This window comes from Pseudonaja textilis, chromosome 4 (assembly GCF_049901715.1).
Source record: "Pseudonaja textilis isolate UNSWEBS1 chromosome 4, rPseTex1.2, whole genome shotgun sequence".
Classification (NCBI taxonomy): domain Eukaryota; kingdom Metazoa; phylum Chordata; class Lepidosauria; order Squamata; family Elapidae; genus Pseudonaja; species Pseudonaja textilis.
Window position 1 is genome coordinate 85,911,578 of NC_141993.1, and position 23,191 is coordinate 85,934,768.

At 41.6% G+C, this 23,191-nt stretch overlaps 1 protein-coding gene across 1 annotated transcript in view; it reads left to right on the forward strand.

Annotated features, from left to right (window-relative positions):
- Positions 1–23,191, forward strand: part of EPHB3 (EPH receptor B3) — a 134,452-nt gene that overhangs the window by 45,877 nt on the left and 65,384 nt on the right. The window contains exons 2-3 of the mRNA XM_026718896.2: positions 7,060–7,124; positions 10,784–11,456. Coding sequence (XP_026574681.2) covers positions 7,060–7,124; positions 10,784–11,456 — 738 coding nt within the window. The remainder of the gene's footprint in view (positions 1–7,059; positions 7,125–10,783; positions 11,457–23,191) is intronic.

The following is a 23,191-nucleotide window of genomic DNA, read 5'->3' on the forward strand; positions in this document are numbered from 1 at the left end:
CATTCTTCTGAAAATCGCATTCATATATTTGCAGGCTGGTGGTAGTCAATTGTATCATGATATGTGGAAAAAAAGCACAATTGTTTGGTTCGCATGTTATGCATGGAACCATGGTCTGTAAGCTTCCATGGCTGGACTCGTATAATTTACTAAGGCAAAATCAAGAGGGAGTTTTCCCACGTGCATGGACCCACATGTGCGTTTTGGACCCTTTTGTGAGGCTGCAGAACCGTGCTTGCTTAACTTTCATAAGAGAGAATACAATTCATGATGGGGACATTTACTCGGCAGGAAAAAGACTCCAGATTCAATTCACCATACTCAGCAAAATAACTCTATAGTAGCAATCCCAAAGTTGCTTTTTTCAAGAGGCAACTGGACTTTCTGGTTTTTCTCTGAAGACGTTTCACTTCTCATCCAAGAAGCTTCTCCATTCTCTGAGATGAAGAAGCTTCTTGGATGAGAAGCGAAACACCTTCCAAAAAAAAAAAAGAAAAAGAAAGAAAGTCCAGTTGCCTCTTGAAAAAAACGCCTTTGGGACAACCATGACCTGGATGACTGAGAATCTCCACAGACTCTTCAGCAGAGATTGTTGGAGAAGAATATTCTGTAACCCAAATTCCTGGGGTTAGTTAGTGTCGATCAAACATGAGCCAGTTTCCTGTATCATTGTTGTGGTTAGTTGTGCAATCAACTAGATCTTTAGGCTGTATTTGGCTTTTTTTGTCCACCTATCGCAGAGGTCCCCGACTCCTGGGCCGCAGACCGGTACCAGTCCGTGGCCTGTTAAGAACTGGGCCACACAGCTGAAAGTGAACCTCCGGGGAAGCTTCAACTGGATTTGTTGCTGCTTCCCAATGCTAACATCACCCTCGCAGCTCCACCTCATAATCATAAGGCATGAGATTGTCTCAAGAGTGCAAATCCTACTGTAAACTGCGCATGCGAGGCTGCTCTTTCTCACACTCACACACACACATATACCCCATTTGTGGAAAAATTGTCTTCTCCGAAACAGGTCCCTGACACCAAAACTGTCGGGAGTTGCAGAACTCTTGAGCCCTTCCCAAGGACCTGCGATGGACAGTTTCGTAGCGTTAATGGTATCCACACAGGATGTAAGCTTATTCCAAGCAAAGCCACATTCCACAATTGACTGTTAACAATTTTGTCAGTGGGATAGTGTTTAAGTGGCTTTCAAATGTTTGGGGATTGCACCAGAGGCCCCTATTCTCCTGTTGGTACTATCTTGTCTTTCTTTTGCCACAGTCATTCTGGTCCCATTTGCAGTTCTTTGTATTTTCCAATTCTCTCCATTTCTTTTCTATTCTGCTGTCTCCAGGAAATGCAACATCCATTATCCAGGCTTTTTTTGTCTTTCTTATCAGCAGTAGTCTGGGCTGTTGTGTGGCAGGTGCTTGTTTGAATTCTAAAGTCCAAGAGCAGGTTAGAGGCTTCATTGTCTGTTGTTGTTGTTGTTATTATTATTATTATTACTACTACTACTATTACTATTTCAATTTGTATGGTGAGTACCCATCTCATCTAAGTGACCTTGGGCAGATCACAATGGGTTAAAAAAAAAACCAAATCCAGTAAAAACAAGTTAAAAACTAATATAAAAATCACCCATAATCAATGTGAATTTTTTTTAAAAAATCACAATTAACAGCAGAATTGATCCTTACCATCAGCTCCACGTATACAAAGTGCCACTCAAGACCTGTAAAGGACAGGATTCATATGATAGTTTCTCCAGAGGGGACAGAATTGGGATTTTAAACTTGCTTGAATTTGGGGTTTGATTTTCCTTTCAAAGGTTTGCTAAGGCGGACATTGCTGGTATGATTTTGTCAATTTGCAAATCGGTTTTGGTAGTGTGACTGTGTATGAAAAGGGCTGGTGATGCGCAATGTGCAGTTTGTGGCTTCTCCACTTGGCATGGACAGTGTTGGATTGTTAGATGCCTCCTTGTATCTTCTCGTGCTATCTCCTCTTTATGCTGCAGTGTTCTTTATAGAGAATGGTTCTTTCTTTCTGGCTGTGGTGAGAATCTGCTAAGGTGAAGATAAATGTTGTGGATGGTATTGACCATCCCAAGGTTTGGGGCGGGGGTTTCCCCCACAAAAGTTTCCAGACTTTTCAGCACCCGTCGATCATAGAAGCAGCACCCCAATCCTTGCTTGTTCTATCTCAAAGCTCCAATATTGGGTTGAGGCTTTGTTGAACACCTTCAATGCTTCTGAAATATTGAACAGTGCCACGTCTGCAACATAAATTTGGGGCTCAGTTGTGGTCATAAGTCAAAGATAGTAATTCCCCCTTTCCTCAGGAGCCCAGAGACTCCCTGGGTGACTTCGTTTAATCCACCATCTCAGGAATGTTCTTGTGGGAAATCACAGAAGGAGGAAATGCTGGGTGGTGCGCCCAAAAAGGGGCCATATAAATCAAATAAAAAAATCTGACTCAACTGGGCTGCTGTAGAGTTCTTACAAGAAATGCTGAAATCCTGACTTTTGAGACTTCTTTCAACTGCACTTTTATGACTAATGAAAATTGTTGTTGCAAAAAGGGTTCTTCAGAAATTCTGTTTCATCACATACGTATATAATATATATATATGTATGTATGTGTGTATATATATTTGTTTTCTTAAGTTTTCACGGGTACTTACATGTATGGTATTCAGCTTTGTTCGGGTATTTTCCCACATCCTTATAGTTGTGCTTTTAAAGTTGTAGCAACGTTTCGGCAGAATCTCATCTGCAAACAGAATACAGAAGCAGATGAGATTCTGCCAAAAAGTTGCTATAACTTTAAAAGCACAACTATAATGATGTGGGAAAATACCCGAACAAAGCTGAATACCGTACATACATACATACATACACACACACACACACACACACACACAAACACATGCTTAGGAGTCCCCTCCCCAATTAATACTAATAATTGCTTAAAAGATGGAGTTCCTTCACAACTGCTGATGCTCATCCCTTGTTTTTGATGGCGCTTTGTTTTTTTGTTCAGAGTGCCTGATTTTTCTGGAAAATCCTGTTTCTGCAAAAGCTTGCAGCTCCAGAGTCTTCCCACTATAGAAATCCAGAATGTGAGCTGTTCCAACTTACACTTCAGAAAGACTTTACGGACTCCTAGCTTCTTCTCTCTTATAGAAGGAATTCCTCCAGAGACTTTTGGTACTCAAAGAGAAAGCCAGTTTTCACGATAGCAATTTCCTGTGGGATAGAACAAGAAAGATGCACTCCCCATATAAACCAAGACTGCAATAGAAGATAAAATTTGTAGCTCAGGGTTAAACTGTGGGGTCCTTGGTGCTCTTTGAGCCTGATAGTTTTCTTGCAGACATTACCCAACTAGGTAATAGCATTAATCCTTGAAGGGAGTGGGATTTGCAAAGTTTCCTTCCTTCTTGCACTGATGATGTTACCTAGCAGGGTCATGAAATGCCTACAAGAAAACAACCAAGATCACAGAGCACCGAGGAATCAGGATTCCTTCTAAACACTACCTACCAAGGTGGATTTTCTTTAATCCTGGAAAAGTAATTCAGAACAACTTATAGTCACGAGCTAATATACTTATTGGCATGATTGAGTAGTGATTGCCAAATGGGGACTATATTAATTAATACAGTTAATATAGTTAATTAATCCCCAAATTGCTTATTACCCAAACTAGGTAACATCATCAGCGCTGATAGTAGAATTGGATTTATGAATAGAGGACATGTCAGTTGATGGTTATTAGTCTTGAAGACTCCATGTTACGCCCAAGTTGGATAACAGTGGGGGAAATGAAATCCATTTCCTTCTTGTGAGTCTCCACAACCTTCTGGTTACCCACTCTTGAGAAGTAAACTGCCTTGGCTTGATCCCGTAAAAGTAATCTTACGTTGTAGAAGATGGGCAAACTCCCAAGTGTTCTTAAGAGAACTTGTAAGGTGTTTCTGCAGAAGGATTGAGTTGGGATGACATGTTCCTGGCTAGATTAATCACTCTTGCTAACTAAGCTTCAGAACAAGTTTCCTGCAAATTATGGCTTGTGCTTTGTAATTATCAAGGGGTGCTTTAACTTGGGCTGTGATATTTATTATGTTGAATCTTCCTTCTCCTCTTTCAGAGAAGCTTGAAGCCCAAAGATTTTTTTTATTTATCTCCATGCTCTCTGGATACAGTATAGGTAGTCCTCAACTTATGCCTACAATTGAGCCCCAAATTTATGTGGTTGTTAAGTGAGAAATGTGTTGAATGAGTTTTGCCCCATTTTACAACTTTTCTTGCCACATTGAAAAACAGGAGTTGTTAAATTAGTGACACTGAAGTTGTTAAATTAGTGACAGGTGAATCTGGCTTCCCCATTGACTTTGCTTGTAAGAAAGTCGCAAAAGGGGAATCCAGATCCCATATTTATGATAGTGCAACCGTCATAAATATGAACCGGGTGTCAAGCATACAAATCTAAACCAAGGGGCCCTAGGGATGCTGCAACGGTCGTAAGTGTGAAAAATGGTCATAAGCCAATTTTATCGGTACCATTGTAACTTCAAACGGTCACTAAATGAACTGTTGTAAGTCGGGGCCTACCTGTGGAGGTAGCAACCAAGCTTGCCATTCCAAATTAGCTCTGTTTTAAACGAGGGGACTTCAAACTTGACAGCTTTAAGACTTATGGACTTCAACTCCCAGAATTCCTCCTCTGGTCATGTTAGCTCAGGAATCCTGGGAGTTGAAGTCCACAAGTCTTAAACTTGCCAAGTTTGAAGACCCTTGATTTAAAACCAAGGGAACAGTTTAGCTGCTTTTCCTTGGTTTAAAGGAACATGCTTTTTCCTAATCAACTTTGGGAGAAATTCTCTCTTTTTGGAGACCCATCTCCCCCCTCAGTTGGCCACCTCATGGAATATCCACTTAATTTCCTTAGCAAAATAACAAATGCTTTGGCATTGTGCTCTTCCAAGGCTTTATTTTTTTTTAACATTCTCAATTGAATCCACATTTTCGGCCGGCCTCTCCTTCAAGAGCTAATCAGTTCTGACCCTAATTAGCTTTTCACACAGAGGCCCAAACAGTGCCACCTCAGCGGGCAAATTATTCCATGCACAAGGAGAGAGGATCAAGCTAGTTGCATTTCAATTCAGTCTTGTTTGGGGTGATTGCCTTTCCTGTTTTTTAGGAGGGTGTTCTCCACAGCACAAATCTCCAAGGCCATGTTTGGCCTCGGGCCTACACATTTTTGTGTGTCTCAGGCCTGCTGCAATGGGATTAGGAAGCTCTGGCCTTCTTGAGTGGTTTTTTTGTTTGTTTGTTTGTTTGTTTGAATGCCGGAGGGCAAAAAAGGGCACCAGGTCTATTATTGGTTTTCCCTATCCTGCCAACTCTCTTTAAATCAGGTTTTCCCAACCGTGGCGACTTTTAAGGCGTGTGGACTTCAACTCCCAGAATTCCACAGCCTTCTGGGAATTGAAGTCCAGGCGTCAGGTTGGGAAACCTGCTTTTTATGTAGTTTTCCCTTGGCATCTCTTCCCTCTTGTGACTTCTGCAACAGGACTCTTCTCAATCCAACCTAGAACTCAGGAGAAATCTCCTGACAGGGAGAACAATTAATCCATGAAACGACTCTCCTTCTAGAAGTTGTGGGTGATCCAACACTGGAAATTTGCAAGAAGAGACTGGGCAGCCATTTGTCGGGGGGAAAAAAAAAAGTATACGGGTTCCTGCTTGAGTAGCGGGTTGGACTAGAAGACCTCCAAGGTCCCTTCTACCTCTATTGTTATCCTTCTCCCATTCATCAGTGTCACATATGCCATCCCTCTCGGGCCCTTCTTCTGCGCTGTTTCTCAGCTGCAGCTTCTAGCAGGCTGCCAAGCAGCTTCCCGCAGCTGCTTCGGGTCAGGCTTAGCTAATCCCAGTCTCTGCAGCTTCCCATCGGGATGATTTAGTGTGTTCCCGAAGACTCCTGGGCCACCCTTCCTCTCTTCACCCCAATCTGGGGTTGGAACGGAATCTCTTTGGGGAATGTTGACAAGGAGGTTTGGCAGCTCATCATCCGCTATTGGCCAGACGGTCAAATTCTTCTCTCCCCTTATTCAAAACACATCCGAGGGAAGAGTGCCAAAAAGAAAAAAGAAAAGAAAAAAAAAGTGGAATACTAGAAGAACAGCCTTCTCTTCCTTGCCGGATAAACCGGCTGCACCACCCTAGTCGTGGGAAAGGGCCCATGTTCAACCAGAGTACACACCCACACACCCCAAGTGTGGGAGGAGAGGAGAAAGAAATGAGGGCCTTTCCTTGGATGCTTTGGCTAAACAGGGGAGAGCATTGGGAGGGTGGTGGTACAGGCAGCCCTGGAATTACCACCCTTCGTTTAGTGACCGTTCAAAGTTACGACGGCACTGGAAAAAAGGGCTTTTGACCATTTTTCACACTTACGACCATTTACAGCATGTCCTTTTTATTTATTTTGTTTTGACGGCTGTGGACATCTCTTGAGGGGAATCAAATACATAACTATCTCGATTTTTTTTTTTTTGTTTCTTTCTTTGCTGGCAGAATTGAATGAAGTTCAGGTAGTCCTCCATTTACAACAGTTCATTTAGTGACCGTTTGAGGCACTGAAAAAAGTGACACGACCTTTTTTTTTTTTTTAATAACCTTTGCAACACTCTCCCAGGGTGAGGTGATCAAAATTTGAACGCAGGGCAGTTGGCATGTATTTATGATGGTTGCAGGATCCCTTTTGTGACCTTCTGACAAGAAAAGACAATGCGAAACTTAACAACCATGCTACTAACTTTACAACATCAGTGATTAACTTAACAACGGTGGCAAGAACAGTCATAAAATAGGGGGGAAGCTCACTTCTGCCTGCTCGGCGATGGAAATGATGGACTCAATTGTCGTCATAATTCGAGGACTACCTGTACCCTCCAGATCTGCTGGATTAATGTTCCCATCATCCTCCGCCACCATTTTAGACCATCCAGAGTGTTTTGGTTTCGGGAATACTAACTGTGCTTTCTCTCATTCCCCTTTCCAGAAACGTTGATGGACACCAAATGGGTGACGTCCGAGTTGGCCTGGACAGCTCATCCGGAAACCGGGGTAAGATGTGCTGTTTTGTGAGAAGCGAGATTGGAAAGGATGCTGAACTTCATCCAAATGGGAAAATGAACTGCTTCTCTTTCCTTTCTCTTCTCTTCTTTCTCTTTCTTGCGTTTTCTTCATCCGTGTGGGTTCATCTGCTTTGAAGCCTCTTTCCAGCCCTGTGTGGCACCGGGGGAAAAAAATCTACCTGTGAGGCTTGCGATCTTGGAACCAGTAAAAATTGTGTAAATCTAAACGATGAAAAACTTGCATTTGGGGAGCGGAAGCCAACATTAGAAACAGCTTATGTGTAATCATTTCTGTAATTTGGAAGGCTGTTTTTTTTTTTTAAAAAAAAAAAGACCATTTCACGTGGGGTAGGGCAGAAATGTTGGCTGCCTTATGCGTATGGAAATGGGACTCCGTGACTGCATTCATGCCACGTAATTATCTTGGCCTTTAATGAAAAACAGAGAGGTACGGAATTAGTGTTAGGTTGAGAACTAGTTTGGTGTAGTGCTTAAAGGCTAGAGACCAAGAATCTGTGAGTTTTAGCCCTGCCTTAGGCCTAGAAGCTGGCTGGGTGACTTTGGGCCAGTTCCTCTCTCTCGGCCCAACCTGCCATGCAGGAATGTTATTGTATATTATGAAAGTAGGAATGTCAGCCTTATTAGGTAGTCCTGACAGGAAACACAAACGGATAAGCTAATTCTACTTTGTTGTAAAGCTTTTGTCTAAAATGGTATAGGATTTCCTTGTCTGAGCAGGAGGTTGGACTAGAAGACCTCCAAGGTCCCTTCCAACTTTTAGTTATTTCTTAGTTATTCTTTATTTATTCTGCTACAAATTACGTGAAAACCTAACTTTGGATACAAGCTCCAGCCCAAGCATCTATCAGCAATGTTTTTGAACATTTATATGTTCCAAAGCAGCCTCTTAATCCTTGGTTGCTGAGAAGCGAACGTTGCCCTGTGGGCACAAAGCATTCTCAGTTCTGTTTGTTTATTAATATTATTGGATCGTGTTATTCATTAACACCTTTATTGACTTCCCGGCCTCGAGAAAAGATTTTGCATTTAGAAGCAGTTAGCCGCTGGAATGGATATTTCTCCCTTCTTCTTTTCCTCCTGTACCTTTGCTCGCAAAAGTTTTTCAGATTTTCCTTGGAGTAGGCAGCCACCCTTCAGAATGCAAGTGGCCATTTTCCCATCACATCTCATTCCCAAACAAGGAAGCCGTTGGTGCTTTGGGAAAATCTGTCCATCTTATCTTTGCACCAGACAGAGTTGATGGGTGAAGCATTTTTTTTTTTCCTTCTGGGTTAGGGACACTGGGAGGACCTGACTGAAGTTGGTATAATTGGTATAATTTTCTGTTGGTATAATTTTCTGCTTAGACTTCAAGCTTAAGATCTAGACACGTTCGTTAGCTGATATTCTGCAGATTTCATTTTGCCCTGCCGGTGGTTTGCAGCCCATCCCATCCACTCTGAAATGGCAATTGTCCCAAAGGTGCTTTTTCAAAAAGTAACTGGACTTTCCTTGAAGGCATTTCCCTTCTCATCCAAGGAGCTTCTTCAGTTGTGACTGAATAATGGATGATGGAAGGATTTATATTCCTCTGGTCGTTAGCACTCTTTCTGAGGATCATTGAGGCCACTGGGAGTTTTTTTTTTTTTTTTGTCTGGAGATTTATCTCAGGTGACCCTGAGGCCACAGCTAAGCATCCAAGTCATAACTTGGAGAACTACCAGTCATCCATATAAAGAATAAACAATAACAAGTAGAGAACAAATTCCGCAAACGAAGAGAAACAGTACAACATTTTCCAGGATATCTAATTTATATAGGTTGAAGGATTTGCCTGCATAACAGCAAATTATCTCATCCATCATCACACCTAAAAATTTCCAAATAGTTTTCATTTGGAATGGAAAAATAAATGACTGTCTCCATTCACTCAACAGACCAAAGACCTGATTTGCCACCTATGAACGGATTTGTCTACAGATGTCGACTTTGTATAGACAGGTCTAATGAAATGCGGAACCCGTTAATACAAAATACAGCACTTTTTTTAAAAAAAAAGAATGATACTTATATAAGTGTATTAGAAATAAATATATATGCTCTTGAATAACATTTACATTAGTTAAGTAGTAACTGTTGACTCTTGTACTCCTTCCTTTCGCATGTGGGTTTTTGTTTTTCATTTTTAAAGCACTTTCAACTCTTTTTTACTCTTGGAGAATATATGTATTTCTGTTACATATGCAGATCCTCAATTCTTCCACCACAATTGAATCCAAAATTCCCATTGCTAAGCAAGATGGTCATTAAATGAATTATGCCCCATTTTGTGACCTTACTTGCCGTGGTTCTTAAGTGAATCACTGCCATTGTTTAAGTTAGTAACACGGTGGTTAAGTAAATCTGGATTTCCCATTGAGTTTGCATGTCAGAAGGTCGCAAAAGGGGATCACATGACCCCAGGACACTGCAGCCATCATTAAATCCGTACCAGTTGCCAAGTGTCCAAATTTTGATCACGTGACCTTGGAGATATTGCGTGAGATATATCAGTGTGACAAAAAATGGCCCTAAGTCATTTTATTTCAATGCCATTGTAACTTTGAATGGTCCCTAAATGAATGATTCTTAAGTCAAGGACTACTGGTAATTATCTTTGGGCTTTGTTCCTTTCCTTTCTCCGCAATGATTTTAAAAACAGTTTAAAAAGAAAATTTAAATACATTTTCGAAATAGTTTGAAAAGGAACTCAGCAGCATTCCTAAAGATCGCCCTTTCCCAATAGCAATAGCATTTAGACTTGTGTTTATTATTTGTTTATTTATTGAATTTATATTGCTGCCTATTCACCCATGGCAATTCAAGGCGGCTTACATGATGTAAAGCCATATTTAAAATAAAATTTAAAAAAATAGTAAAAAAACTAACAAAAAGAATCACATAAATTAATAAAGTGCAATAGAACAAAATCTGGAAAAATAAATAAAAAATCACCTCCCAACTCCCACCCACCCCCGCCCTGACACCAGCAGATCACATGAGCCATTTGATGGGCTCCATCCATCAAATATCATGCATACCACTCACAGTGCTTCTCAGCCCTCTCTAAGCGGTTTACAGAGTCAGCCTATTGCCCCCAACCATCTGGGTCCACATTTCACCGATCTCGGAAGGTTGGAAGGCTGAGTCAACCTTGAACCAGTCAGGATCGAAGTCCTGGTAGTGGGCAGAAGTTAACTTGCAATACTGTATTCTAACCACTGCATTACCACGGTTCTTGGAAAAGGTTTCTGAAAACTGAAGACTGAATGGAATAGCAATAACAGTAGCACTTAGGAGGCTTGAGGCGGGTGACATGATAGCTGCCTTCCAATAGCACTAGCGCTTAGACTTATATACCGCTTCATAGTGCTTTTACAGCCCTCTCTAAGCAGTTTACAGAGTCAGCCTCTTGCCCCCAACAATCTGGGTCCTCATTTTACCCACCTCTGAAGGCTGAGTCAACCTTGAGCCTGGTGAGATTCGAACTGCCAAATTGCAGGCAGCCGGCAATAACCCACCCTCAACCCCTTTTCTCAAGACTGTCCTGTTTTGGTTTGTTAACTCCCACAATGCCGTGTTCTTTTTTTTTTTTTCCGTTCTGTACAGTGGGAAGAAGTCAGCGGCTATGATGAGGCCATGAACCCCATCCGGACGTACCAAGTGTGCAACGTCCGAGACGCTAACCAAAACAACTGGCTGCGCACCCAGTTTATTCAGCGCCACGACGTCCAGCGGGTTTACGTCGAGCTGAAGTTCACCGTCAGGGACTGTAACAGCATCCCTAACATCCCCGGATCTTGCAAAGAGACCTTCAATCTTTTTTACTACGAATCGGATAGTGACACGGCCTCTGCTTCTAGCCCTTTCTGGATGGAAAACCCTTACATCAAAGTGGATACAATCGCCCCCGACGAGAGCTTCTCGAAGCTGGAGTCTGGTCGGATGAACACCAAAGTGCGCAGCTTTGGTCCCCTTTCCAAAAACGGCTTCTATCTGGCCTTCCAGGATCTGGGGGCCTGTATGTCCCTCATCTCCGTCCGGGCCTTCTACAAGAAATGCTCTAGCACTATTGCAGGTTTTGCCGTCTTCCCGGAAACCCTGACTGGGGCAGAGCCGACCTCCTTGGTGATCGCTCCGGGAACCTGCATCCCCAACGCAGTGGAAGTATCAGTGCCCTTAAAACTCTACTGTAACGGAGATGGGGAATGGATGGTACCGGTGGGAGCGTGTACTTGTGCATCTGGATATGAACCGGCCATGAAGGAGACACAGTGCCAAGGTAAGATGCTTTGGTGCTCTTCGGTTGGATTATTGAGACTTGGTTACTGCCCTTAAGTGTCAACTCATAAAACATTTCTATGCCTGTTTTAGTATTTGCCATAAAAAAAAAGGTGGGGGGGAGCGGAATCTGGAAGACAGTGCAGCAATTTGGAAGCAAAAGTACATTCCAACTCTTTATCGTTAAAAGATTGTAACTAAACTACCGGAGCTTTTTCCCAGGAATATATTTAATTGGAGAACATGATTATTGACACCCAGCCTGCTCAGTTGGAGAATGTGGTTTAAGAGACACCCAAGGGGGATGGGGGAAACAGGGTCATAGGTGACTGTAAATTACCTATGCCAGAGTTTGCTTCATAGAGGGCAATGCAAGTATGTCGCCTTGAAATTGGTTGAAGTTTGGCTTGAGAATCATGATTTAATGAGGGCGATTGCTGGAATCCTGACACTGAGTTTGTCCAGGAAAATTATTGAATTCTGGAGTTGGAAGGGACCTTAAACGTCTTCTGATCCAAATTCCTGTTCTGTGTAGGATCGATCCACTTGGCTAGTGTTCCTCAAATGTGGCCTCTTGAAGATGTGCGAACTTCAGTTACCAGAATTCCCCAGCCAGCTACATTAGGCCATCTGTGACAGATGACCTTCCACCTTCTGTTTAAAAACTTCAAATTTAAATTTTACTGATAAGGACATTCATAGCACTGGAAACAGGAAAACCTATTTCCAATCACCCTCTTTCTTCTCTCCCTGTTGAATTTTAAAAGATAAATTGGTTATGAGCCCGCCCCCCCCATGCAAGCAAGATCCTCATTCCATCATATGATAAGGGATCTTATAATTTGTATAGTTTTTTAAAAAAATCCTAGCCATGTTTCTCTTTGGCAGTTTATACCTATCCTGGGACAGCAGTGAATTTAGATCAAGAGGCAGAGAACTTTATGAGGATTGCTTCTGTAATGGGAAGTACAAAGTGTCCCCAACCAAGATCGTGATAAAATAATGATATACACGCCATGATCTCATGGTACAATCTCTGCCTTTATGTGCTTGCATCAAGACAAGGACGCAATATTTAAGTTACAGGTTCTTGGCCCCATCCTCCACCCCATGAACACCTATGAAAGTAGGAGAAAGTTTGTAGCTCAGAGTTCAACTCAGAGGGTCCTTGGTGTTCTCTGAGCTTGGTGTTTTGTTCGCAGATGTTTCATTACCCAACTGGTTAACATCATCAGTACACTGACGATGTTACCTAGTTCGGTAATGAAACGTCTGCAAGAAAACAGTCAAACTCAGAGAGCCCCAAGGACCTCATCTGTGAAAGTAGATTTAATCTGGGGTCTGCTTGTCTTAGAAAACACTTCTGTAAGAGATGTACTCCCAAGAACATGGCCTTTGTTGATTGCCAACGTTTTAAAATATTGAAATATTATCTCCGCCGCTCTGAAGTAATAAGCATGTCTCAGCTCATCCGTAAAAGATGTAAGAGAGCCAGCGAGCGTCTCCCTGAGCCTAGCTAGATCAGTGCATGTCTGAATGTATTTTCTCTTTTCTGCTACGGGTTGATTCGGAAATGGTTCAACCAGAACCACAAGGATGGCTGTCGTTGAGGCTGACCTGTTCTAGCGTGGAAGCCCGTCATGCCTCCGTGGTCTTGAATCGGTGACAAGGCAGGATGCGGTTGAAAAAGAATAAAAAATAAATCTGAGCAACTCTCTGCAGCAAAAGCCACCTAAATTTAGCTCTAAGGAGGCGAAGCAGTCCCATATCCAAATCTATTGGATTATGGAAATATTGTCAGGTATAAAGATTTACTATATGATACTGGAGAGCTTAAAAATAGGAACCAAATACAAATTCAAGGAAAGGAGATAGCATGGTGGCCCTTTGCACAAATACAAACCCATTATAAAAAAGAGAGAACAATTTGGCTTTAATATGACCCCACAAGAATTAGATAAAATATGGCTAGGAGAGGAAAAGAAAACAATTAGTAAAACATATAAATATCTTTTGGATTACAAATTAAAAGAAGAAATAGTCACAGAATCTATGATAATTTGGGCTAAAAATGTGGGTCATAGTATTGAACTAGATAAGTGGGAACACATCTGGCAAACAAATTACAAATTAACCATGTCAGTCTCGTATAAAGAAAACTTATATAAAATGGTTCATTGCTGGCACCTACCACCTGAGAGACTGGCTAAGATGTTCCCCAACCTACCACCCAACTGTTAGAAATGTAACTACGCACAAGGAACATATTTTCACATGTGGTGGACTTGCCCACGTGCTCAGAAGTTTTGGAGGAATATTAGAAATTGGCTTTTAAATATAACAAAACAAAATTTAAAACTTGAACCCGAAACCTTTCTGCTAAGTATGCTAGATTTAAACATGGAGAAAAAATATCAATATTTAATTTTGCACATTATAACTGCCAGAATAACCTACGCACAAAACTGGAAACAGTCTTTCATTCCTTCAGAGGATATAGTAATTAAAAAAATACATGAATGTGCTGAGATGGATAGCCCAACCAAATTGTTAAAAAATGAACAAGATAGTGACTGTTATGAAATATGGAACATTTGGTATGATTGGTTAAAGAAAAGGTAATATTTGATATTTGGATAAGTTATGGAAATGACAGAAGATGTGCATTTAATTATAAACTATATAGAGAAATTAAAACATTAAAAGAACGAAGGAGTTATTGTAACAAGGCAGATCACGTCAATGATAAAGATAAAGAAAAAAAAAATGAACCATTGCTCAATATACGCTGTAAAATGTATATATGTGTGTCTCTATGTGTCTGTCTGTCTGTCTATCTATCTGTCTATCTATCTATCTATCTATCTATCTATCTATATTTTTTTCCCCCTTAAGTTTTCGCGGGTACTTACATGTATGGTATTCAGCTTTGTTCAGGTATTTTCCCACGTCATTACACTATACAGAAGCCTGATGATGGCAGATGAGATTCTGCCGAAACGTTGCTGCCACTTTAAAAGCACAACTATAATGACATGGGAAAATACCCGAACAAAGCTGACTACCATACATACATACATACATATATACATACATACATACATACATACATACATACATACATACATACATGTTGATTTGTCTGTTTTAAATGTATGTCAAATAAATGTTTTTTTCTAGAATAATTTTTTTTTTAAAAAAAAGAATAAAAAAATAAATCTGAGCAGTCAGTGGCTCTCAAGCAACTCTCGGCAGCAAAAGTCACCTAAATTTAGCTCTAAGGAGGCGAACTCCAGCCTTCTCAAAACAGGTGGGTTGTTGAGCTGTTGAATTCCTAGCCAGCTGGGCTGAAGGAGGCAACATTGACCCTGGGTGTTAGAGGGCAGGGCCAGAACAGGAGGGTCCTGGCTTTGCAGACGTGCTATTTTTAAGCCTCCTGGTCTTACGCAGCCTGGGGAGCTTCAGCCTTTTAAGGTGTCTAAAAAGCCAGGCCATTGTTCAGTTCTTTATATGATCAAAGACAGTACCTTGGATTTGCTTTGGAAAGATGCCTGCCTACGCTCAAGCTTTGAGGTGGATTCTCTCAGTACGCAGGAAATGTCAGCTTGCAAACATCAACACTCCCCCCGACCATGAAAATGCAGCCTCGTAGTTAGAACGTTAAGAAAAGAAGGTCTTGACAATCTGGGCATGAGAGATTTTGTGGTGAGCGGTGAGGCTGGGGCCCTTGACACCCCCAGGCTGGTCAGTTTGAGGAAGAGAAGTATTCCAGCCCCTTCTAACCAGAGGTGGTATTCAGCAGGTTATGATAAGTTCTGGAAAACCGGTAGCAGAAATTTTGAGTAGTTTGGAGAACCGGTAGCGGAAAGTTTGAGTAGTTTGGAGAACCGGAAGCAGAAATTTTGAGTAGTTCAGAGAAATGTTAGCAGAAATTTTGAGTAGATTGGAAAACCGGTAGCGGAAATTTTGAGTAGTTTGGAGAACCGGAAGTGGAAATTTTGAGTAGTTCGGAGAACCGGTAGCACAAATTTTGAGTAGTTTGGAGAACCGGAAGCAGAAATTTTGAGTAGTTCAGAGAAACGTTAGCGGAAATTTTGAGTAGTTTGGAAAACCGGTAGCGGAAATTTTGAGTAGTTCGGAGAACCGGTAGCACAAATTTTGAGTAGTTCGGGGAACCAGTAGCGGAAATTTTAAGTAGTTTGGAAAACTGGTAGAGGAAATTTTGAGTAGTTTCGGACAACCGGTAGCGGAAATTTTGAGTAGTTTGGAATATCACTTCTGACTGGCCCTGCCCCTCATCTGTTCTCTGCCTCCTGAGTCCCAGCTGATCGGCTGGGTCTTCTTTGGTTACCCTGCACAGGAGAACTGAGCTGGAAAGCAGGTTAGTAGGGTGAGGAGAGAACTATGTTACCAGGCAATGCTCTGTGGGAAAAGATTTCAGGAAGAAATTCCTTTGTAAAACTCAATGAGGTCTTTATCTCCACCTGGGTTGTTTTAAGATGCATATATTTCAACTCCCAGAATTTCCCATGTTGATGTATGGCTGGCTGAGGAATTCTGGGAATTGAAGTCCACAAGTCTTAAAGTTGCCAAGTTTCTAGGCCTCCTGCTCTAGACCAAAATAACTATATTCCTACATCATCTTGAGTGACTCTTGAGCAACAAATCACAGTTGCTCTGTTCCACGTTTACTTGCTAGGGCAAACCCTTGATTGCTTTATCTGATGCTCATACAATCTTTTAAAATAATGGGTTTGCATTAAGGCTGCAGGTGACACAAGCGAGATTAGGAACATAGAACCAGTTTTCAGGCTTAAAGACTGTCAAATCCGTTCTTTCTCCAAACATAGCTTTTTAAATTTCTGCCTATCTTGTGCTAATATGTGGAAACTTAGCTTAGCTTAGCTGATTAAGAACTGCTGATTTTTTTAAAAGTTTTAATTTATAATCAACTGTACACCTCCACATTTTCCTTTCTGCTTATATAGGGACATATGATGGTATACTGTAATAAAAAAAATACTGTTGCGAAAAACTGTAAATGAATAGAAATTAAATCAATATCAAGCATAAATATTACTATTTTTTTAAATTAATTAACTGGGGAAAGAGATGAAAATTTTGGCATCCGATTTTGGCATCCGCCTCTTACAGAAATGAATTCTAGCAGTTAATAATATATCTCCCTTTCCTAATCAATCTTTTTATTAGATAAGACTCTGCAGGTGTAAAACGTGAACTTTTATAGCATGCTTGCTCATGGGAACAATGTGGTTCATAAGAGAGTAGCTTCAGTGAACTTCTCTGGGTCCCTTGAACAGCCACCCATGTTGGTGGACCTGGCTGAATCTGGTGGCAAGGAGTTCTACAGTTTAATTTTGCATTGCTTGGTAAACTCATTTTCCTCGATTTATCCTGTATCATCCACCTTCCTTGGGTTATTCCAGTTTCTAGCACAAAGAGAGAAAGTGGAAGGAACAATAACAATGCATAATTTCTTAAATCCTTTCCCAAACTGGTAGGTTGGGTTTTTTTTGAGGTGGGCTAAAGTTGCCAAGTCTTGGGATTCGTAGTCCATTTGAAAAGTCTCACCTTTTGAACCACCTGTTGCAGGGGTCTGCAACCTTAAATACTCAAAGAGCCATTTGGACCCGTTTCCCACAGAAAAGAAAGCACTGGGAGCCAATAATTTAACAACCGGTGTGACTGGGTGGGCATGGCCAACTCAACATCACTCACAGCCATCCAGTCACCTCCTGCTCTGGAATATGGAGTGAGTCTCCATTCCCCGCCATCACCCTTACCTTCTCAGGCCAGGTGAGGAGTGACGGGGTGGGGAGGGGCCAGCCAACAGGGAGCTGCAGCAGAGGGCCAAAAGAGCCACATGTGGCTCCAGAGCCTTAGATTGCAGACCCCTGATGGTTATTTAATCTGGTTCTCCCCTCCTGGGTTGCTACATGGGCCACTTTTCTCGGCCAAAGCCGGAGAGCTTCTCGCACATGTGCTCGGATCTTCTGGCAGGCTCGTTCAAACTTTGACAGACATGGACTTTGCTGTCAAGTTGAGGATTCACCACTCAGGCAGGATCTTGGCATGTCTCCAAAACAAATCTTCCTTTACTACCTTGTGCTTTGGGGTAATTTTTACAACAACAACATCCCCAGAAAGAAAGAAAACGGAATGTACGTGTGTGTCTGTGTGTCTCCTTCTGCCTTTAGGCCCAGCGATCTTCCAATTGAGAATTTCATGTCCATAAATGAAAACAGATTTTTCCAGGTCTTGAAGTTAGCCAGATTTCCTGTGTAGGTTGCGATGAAGGCTTTTGCAAATGTTCGTGTACTTCTTGACTAAAGCTTGAGAAGGATATGGTTTTTATTTTTATTTTATTTTTTATTTTTCTTTCTCTCCTAGCTGTCATCTAAAAGGCTTGTCTGAAGAAAGGCAACTTTGCAAAGCTAACTTGGTTTTAGTTTTTTTCATTCCAGCGGGAAGAAGGTTAGAGACAGATTTACTATCCCTTTAATACAGCACCAATTTCTGCCCAGCGTGGCTTTTTTTCTTTTCTTTTTTTTACAAAATCCACAACCTTGCAAAACTTTAATCGTCCCTAACAATTTTAAGTAAGGAGGTTCTTATCTCCTAATCCTCCTCCCCCAGACTGAGTATAGGTAGCCCTCAGTGTACGACAACAATCAGGATTAGAATTTCCGTTACTGAGTGAGGCAATTGTTATGTCAGCCACACCCGATTTGATGACCCTTTCTTCCCACAGTTTTTCCATGAAGCACCCTGGTTGTTAAGTGAATCATGTGGAATCCAGCTTCCTCCAATGACTTTTCTTTTCCTAAACCAGCCGGGAAGTTCGCAAATGGAGATCACACGATCCCAGGAAGCTACAGCCACCATAAAAACTTGCCCAAATTTTAATCACATGATGAAGCTACAACTGTTATAAAGACGTGCCAGTTGCCAGGAGCCTAGATTTTAATCCCATGACAATATATATTGACGCTTTGACAGTTGTAAATATGAGGACTGGTGTCATGCCCCTGTTGGAATCTGATTCAGACGGGGAGGCGAGCAGCTGATAGGGAGTGGGAGTTTGGCTCCGTGGGCTGTGGAAGAAACTGGAGAAGGGCAAAGTCCAGCTGGGCAGAGCAGGGAAGAGGTAGAACAAGGGAGAGAGAATTTGGAGGAAGACCCAGGCCCACCCCGTCTTCATCCTAGGGCATGCAGGGAAGAATGGAGAAGGGAGCAATGTGAGTTGCATGGCTTACCGGGGAGGAAAGGGCCCTGATTCCCTTCATTAGCTGCAGCTGGGAACACAGTGTTTAAAAAGGGAAGCTGCGCCCAGCAAAGTTGTTCGGAGCAAATCGTGAATTATCTGGTATCCTCGAGGCTTATCTGGGATCCTGGCGTCTTTCCAACTGTGTGTGTTTTGCTGGCCTTTCAAGTCTGCAATTCCTTCTCCTGCCCTGTCTAGTTAATTGCTGCAGCGTGGTTTGTGTGGATTTTTATTTACAGTTTGTGTGTACTTTCTTTTTGGGCCGAATTTCCTCCACTTAAAAGACTTCCTGGGACAGTTTTTCTCCAGCCAAAGGTAACCTGGACATTGGGGGCAAAGTTGAAGGTATTAAAGGGATACTTCTTGCTTATTTGACTGTGTTGCCTTTGCGCCACGCCCCGGGTCATCACAACTGGTTGTAAGTTCACTTTGTCAGTGCCTTTGTCACTTTGAATGGTCACTAAAGGAAGCATTGTGAGTCGAGGACTGCCTGTACTTGGTATACAAGACTTAAGTTCTTTAGTCTCTTTATCTACCGTACTTTTAAGCACAGAGGTTGGAGGCTGGGCGGGAAAGCACAACTGCTGAATATTTAGGAATAAAATACTTCAGGCTATGATACTGTGGAGCAACATTGCCAGTTTCACTTGCCACATCCGAGCAAGCTGTGCAGTGCGTCGGCCATCTGGAACCAACAGCTTTCGTTTTCTTCCCCGTAACTTAGGTGTCAGCCACAGCAATGTTGATAAACATCCCAGGATCCAATCGGGGTCGGTCACGGGGGATCAGAGGTTTAATCTTTAATCTTTCAGACTCTTTCTGGAACCCATCTCTACCGGAAAGTTCCATGTATTCCGGTAGAGAGAAGTTGGATCTTCAGCATGAGTCCAAAAGCTGGGAAGATTAAACCACTCATCCCAGTGACCGGCCTAGATTGGATCCTGCAACATTATCCTGGGACATGTATATTTGCCTTCATTCGTGACAGACATCCAAGCTCAGGGTACAGGTGAGTCGGGCTGTGGAGATCTTTGGAGAAGGGAGAATGTTGTGTTGTAGTTGAGAACTTGGATGGGAACTCTGAAGTTAAGAGTATGAGTGAAGTTGCTTTTCCCAGTATGGATATTCTCCAGTTAGCTGAGCTTCAACTCGCAGAATTCTCAGTAGCACCTACATTGGTTCTGCAACCCAACAAGACAGACACAGACTTCAGAGAATAATTAGGACTGCAGAAAAAAACAATTGCTACCAACCTGCCTTCAATTTTTTTTTTTTTTGAAAACAGTTTTATTAATTTTGACAAAAAACAAAAACACATAAAACATAAAAACATCATCCTTTCCTTCATGAGTTTACAGACAGTGTATCGGTTGGTTTATCACTTTTTTTTGTGCATCCATTTCTTAGTCTCAATTATAGTTATATTGCATAATAGCTCATTATCAATCAACATATAGCCTGATATCATTATTAAATAATCATTTGACTATAATTTTATTAATTCATACTTTAGCGAGATAACTATAGTTTACTTAATTTATTTTATAGCAAATCATAAAGTCATAGCAAGTCTATCTTAATAAAATTTTATAAAGATAATATAGAAAAAAAGGAAATATGTATTCATTGTTTCCTAAGGTTCTAAATATTCTGTTATTATATTTTATTATCTAACCATTGATAGAAAAGGTCCCAAACTTAATAAAATTGTTTATCTTCCTGTTCTCTAATTTCAAATGTCAATCTACTCATTTCAGCACATTCCAATATTTTCTTAATAATTCCTTCCTGTGATGGTATTTTCTCACTCTTCCAATTTTTAGCAAATACAATCCTAGCCGCTGTTAATGCATTTACAATCAAATATTTCAATATTTCAATTGAGGACCTGTATACTGAGTCAAAAAGAGGGCTGTGAAAATATTTACAGACCCCCCTCACATCCTGGACATGAACTGTTTCAACTCCTTCCCTCAAAACGACGCTGTAGGGCACTGCACACCAGAACAGCTAGACACAAGGACAGTTTTTCCCCGAACACCATCATTCTGCAAAACAAATAATTCCTTGAACACTGTCCAACTATTTACAAAGTCTGCACTACTATTACTATTAATCTTCTTATCACTCCTTATCACCCATCCGCTCCCACTTGTGACTGTATGACTGTAACTTTGTTGCTTGTATCCTTACGATTTATATTGACTGTTTCCTAGTATGATTGGATTGCTTATTGTACTCGATGACTATTTTTAAGTGTTGTACCTAATGATTCTTGATTCTTGACAAATGTATCTTTTCTTTTATGTATACTGAGAGTATTTGCACCAAGAAATTCCTTGTGTGTCCAATCACTCTTGGCCAATAAAGAATTGAATTCTATTCTATTCTATTCTATTCTGTTCTGTTCTGTTCTGTTCTGTTCTGTTCTATTCTGACTATAACTTTGTTGCTTGTATCCTTAGGGTTTTTATTGACTGTTTACTAGTATGATTTGATTGCTTATTGTACTTTATGACTATTATTATTGTACCTTATGATTCTTGACTCTTGATGAATGTATCTTTTATGTACACTGAGAGCATTTGCACCAAAGACAAATTCCTTGTGTGTCCAATCACACTTGGCCAATAAAGAATTCTAATTCTAATTAGCTGGACAATTCTGGGAACCGTAGTCTACACATCTGGGATATTCTATGGCTGGAAGGAAGAGTTAAAGCAGTCTTGGGCTACTTGAAAATGCATGGCTATTGGAAGAATTGGGGAATTCTGCACCTTCAAGCAGCCAGAGTTGAGAAATACCGAATTAGGTGTCTAGGACTGAGAGTCTGGAAGAGGAATTGCGCAGGAAACTCCAAATGGATCTTCAACGCATTTGAAGAATCAAGATCAGATACGGCCTGCAGATCAAAAAGTCTGCATGCTCTTGGCAGGAATTCAGGGGGTAAACAGGAGGGCGTAAGGACACCAAGGCGAGAACTAAATTGCAGACGCTGACGTGAATGATTTAGCCGAGTTAATTCACAAGTTTCCGTGGGAAAGTGTCATATCTCTGCTGGCACTCTCTTGGGATTATTGCCATGTAGTTGTGAGCTGGGAGGCTTCAGCATGCAACAGGATTTGAAGTGGGCTCAAATCCCTGATACGTGCTTACAACTGAATCCATCTATCATCTTTGGGGCTCAGCCTAAATGGTCATTTTTACAGTCAGGAGACTGCGTCCAGGTAGCCTGTGTGTGGACAATCAATCAGAATAGAGTGAATGGGACCTTGAAGGTCTTCTAGTCCAACCCCTGCTCAAGCAGGAGACCCTATACAATTTGAGACAAGTGGCTTTCCAGTCTCTTCTTAAAAACCTCCAGTGATGAAGCCCCCACAACTTCTGAAGGCAAATCTGTTCCACTGGTTAATTATCCTCGCTGTTAGGAAGTTCCTCCTTAATTCTAGGTTGCTTCTCCCTTTGATTAGTTTCTATCCATTGTTTTTTGTCTTGCCTTCTGGATCTTTGGAAAATAAATTGACCCCGCCTTCAGATCCTCAAGTACTGGAACACTGCTATCATGTCACCCCTAGTCCTTCTTTTCTCTAGACTAGCCATACCTGGTTCCTGCAAACCTTCTTCATATGTTTTTAGTCTCCAGGCCGTTTCATCGCCCTGGTTGCTCTTCTCTGCCCTTTTTCCAAAGTCTCCACATCTTTTTTGTCATGTGGTGACCAAAACTGGGATGCTGTATTCCAGGTGTGGTCTTAATTAAGATTTCATAAAGCGGTACTAATACTTGATTTTGATTCTGTGCCTCGGTGTATACAAACCAGGATTGTATTATGGTAGCTTGTTTGGTTGACACAGTGCACAGGGCGTGATAAAACGTGTAGCCATGTTCAGCGTTGGGTCTTGTAGACTTTGAAGGGCATCCAATGAGAAGTGTCCAACGCACCAAGGCTGCCCACAAACAAACCGTGGCTTGCCGCGGAATCCTTGCAAATGTTGGAAAGCCCTTCGCTTGGAACGCAGCAGCGGATGCCAGCAGCCTGACTCACTTCAAGATGGGTTTGGTGGTGGTGGTTGTTGTTGTTGTTGTAATGGAGTCCAGCCTGCTTCCCTTCCTCCCTCTGGCAGTTGTGAGAGCCACTTGCTGCTGTTGCCTCAACAGTAAATAACAATAAAAGGGAATTGCAGCTCCAATGAATTTACAGCCAGCTCTTTTCTAAACTTCCTGGTTTTTGGAGATAGCTCGGTGCGCTTTCATCTCCCAGCCAACTGAGAGGAGAGCCACAACGGGAACGGGTGTTCCAAGCAGTTAATTATTTGTAGGTGCAAACAGCACGTCTAGAAGATGGGAGCCGAGTCTTCTCCGTCCCTAAACTGATGGCTTTGGAAGCAGCGTTCTCCACACACACACACGCACACACACTTCTTTTTATTAGACCATCCTTTAAGTCTTAATA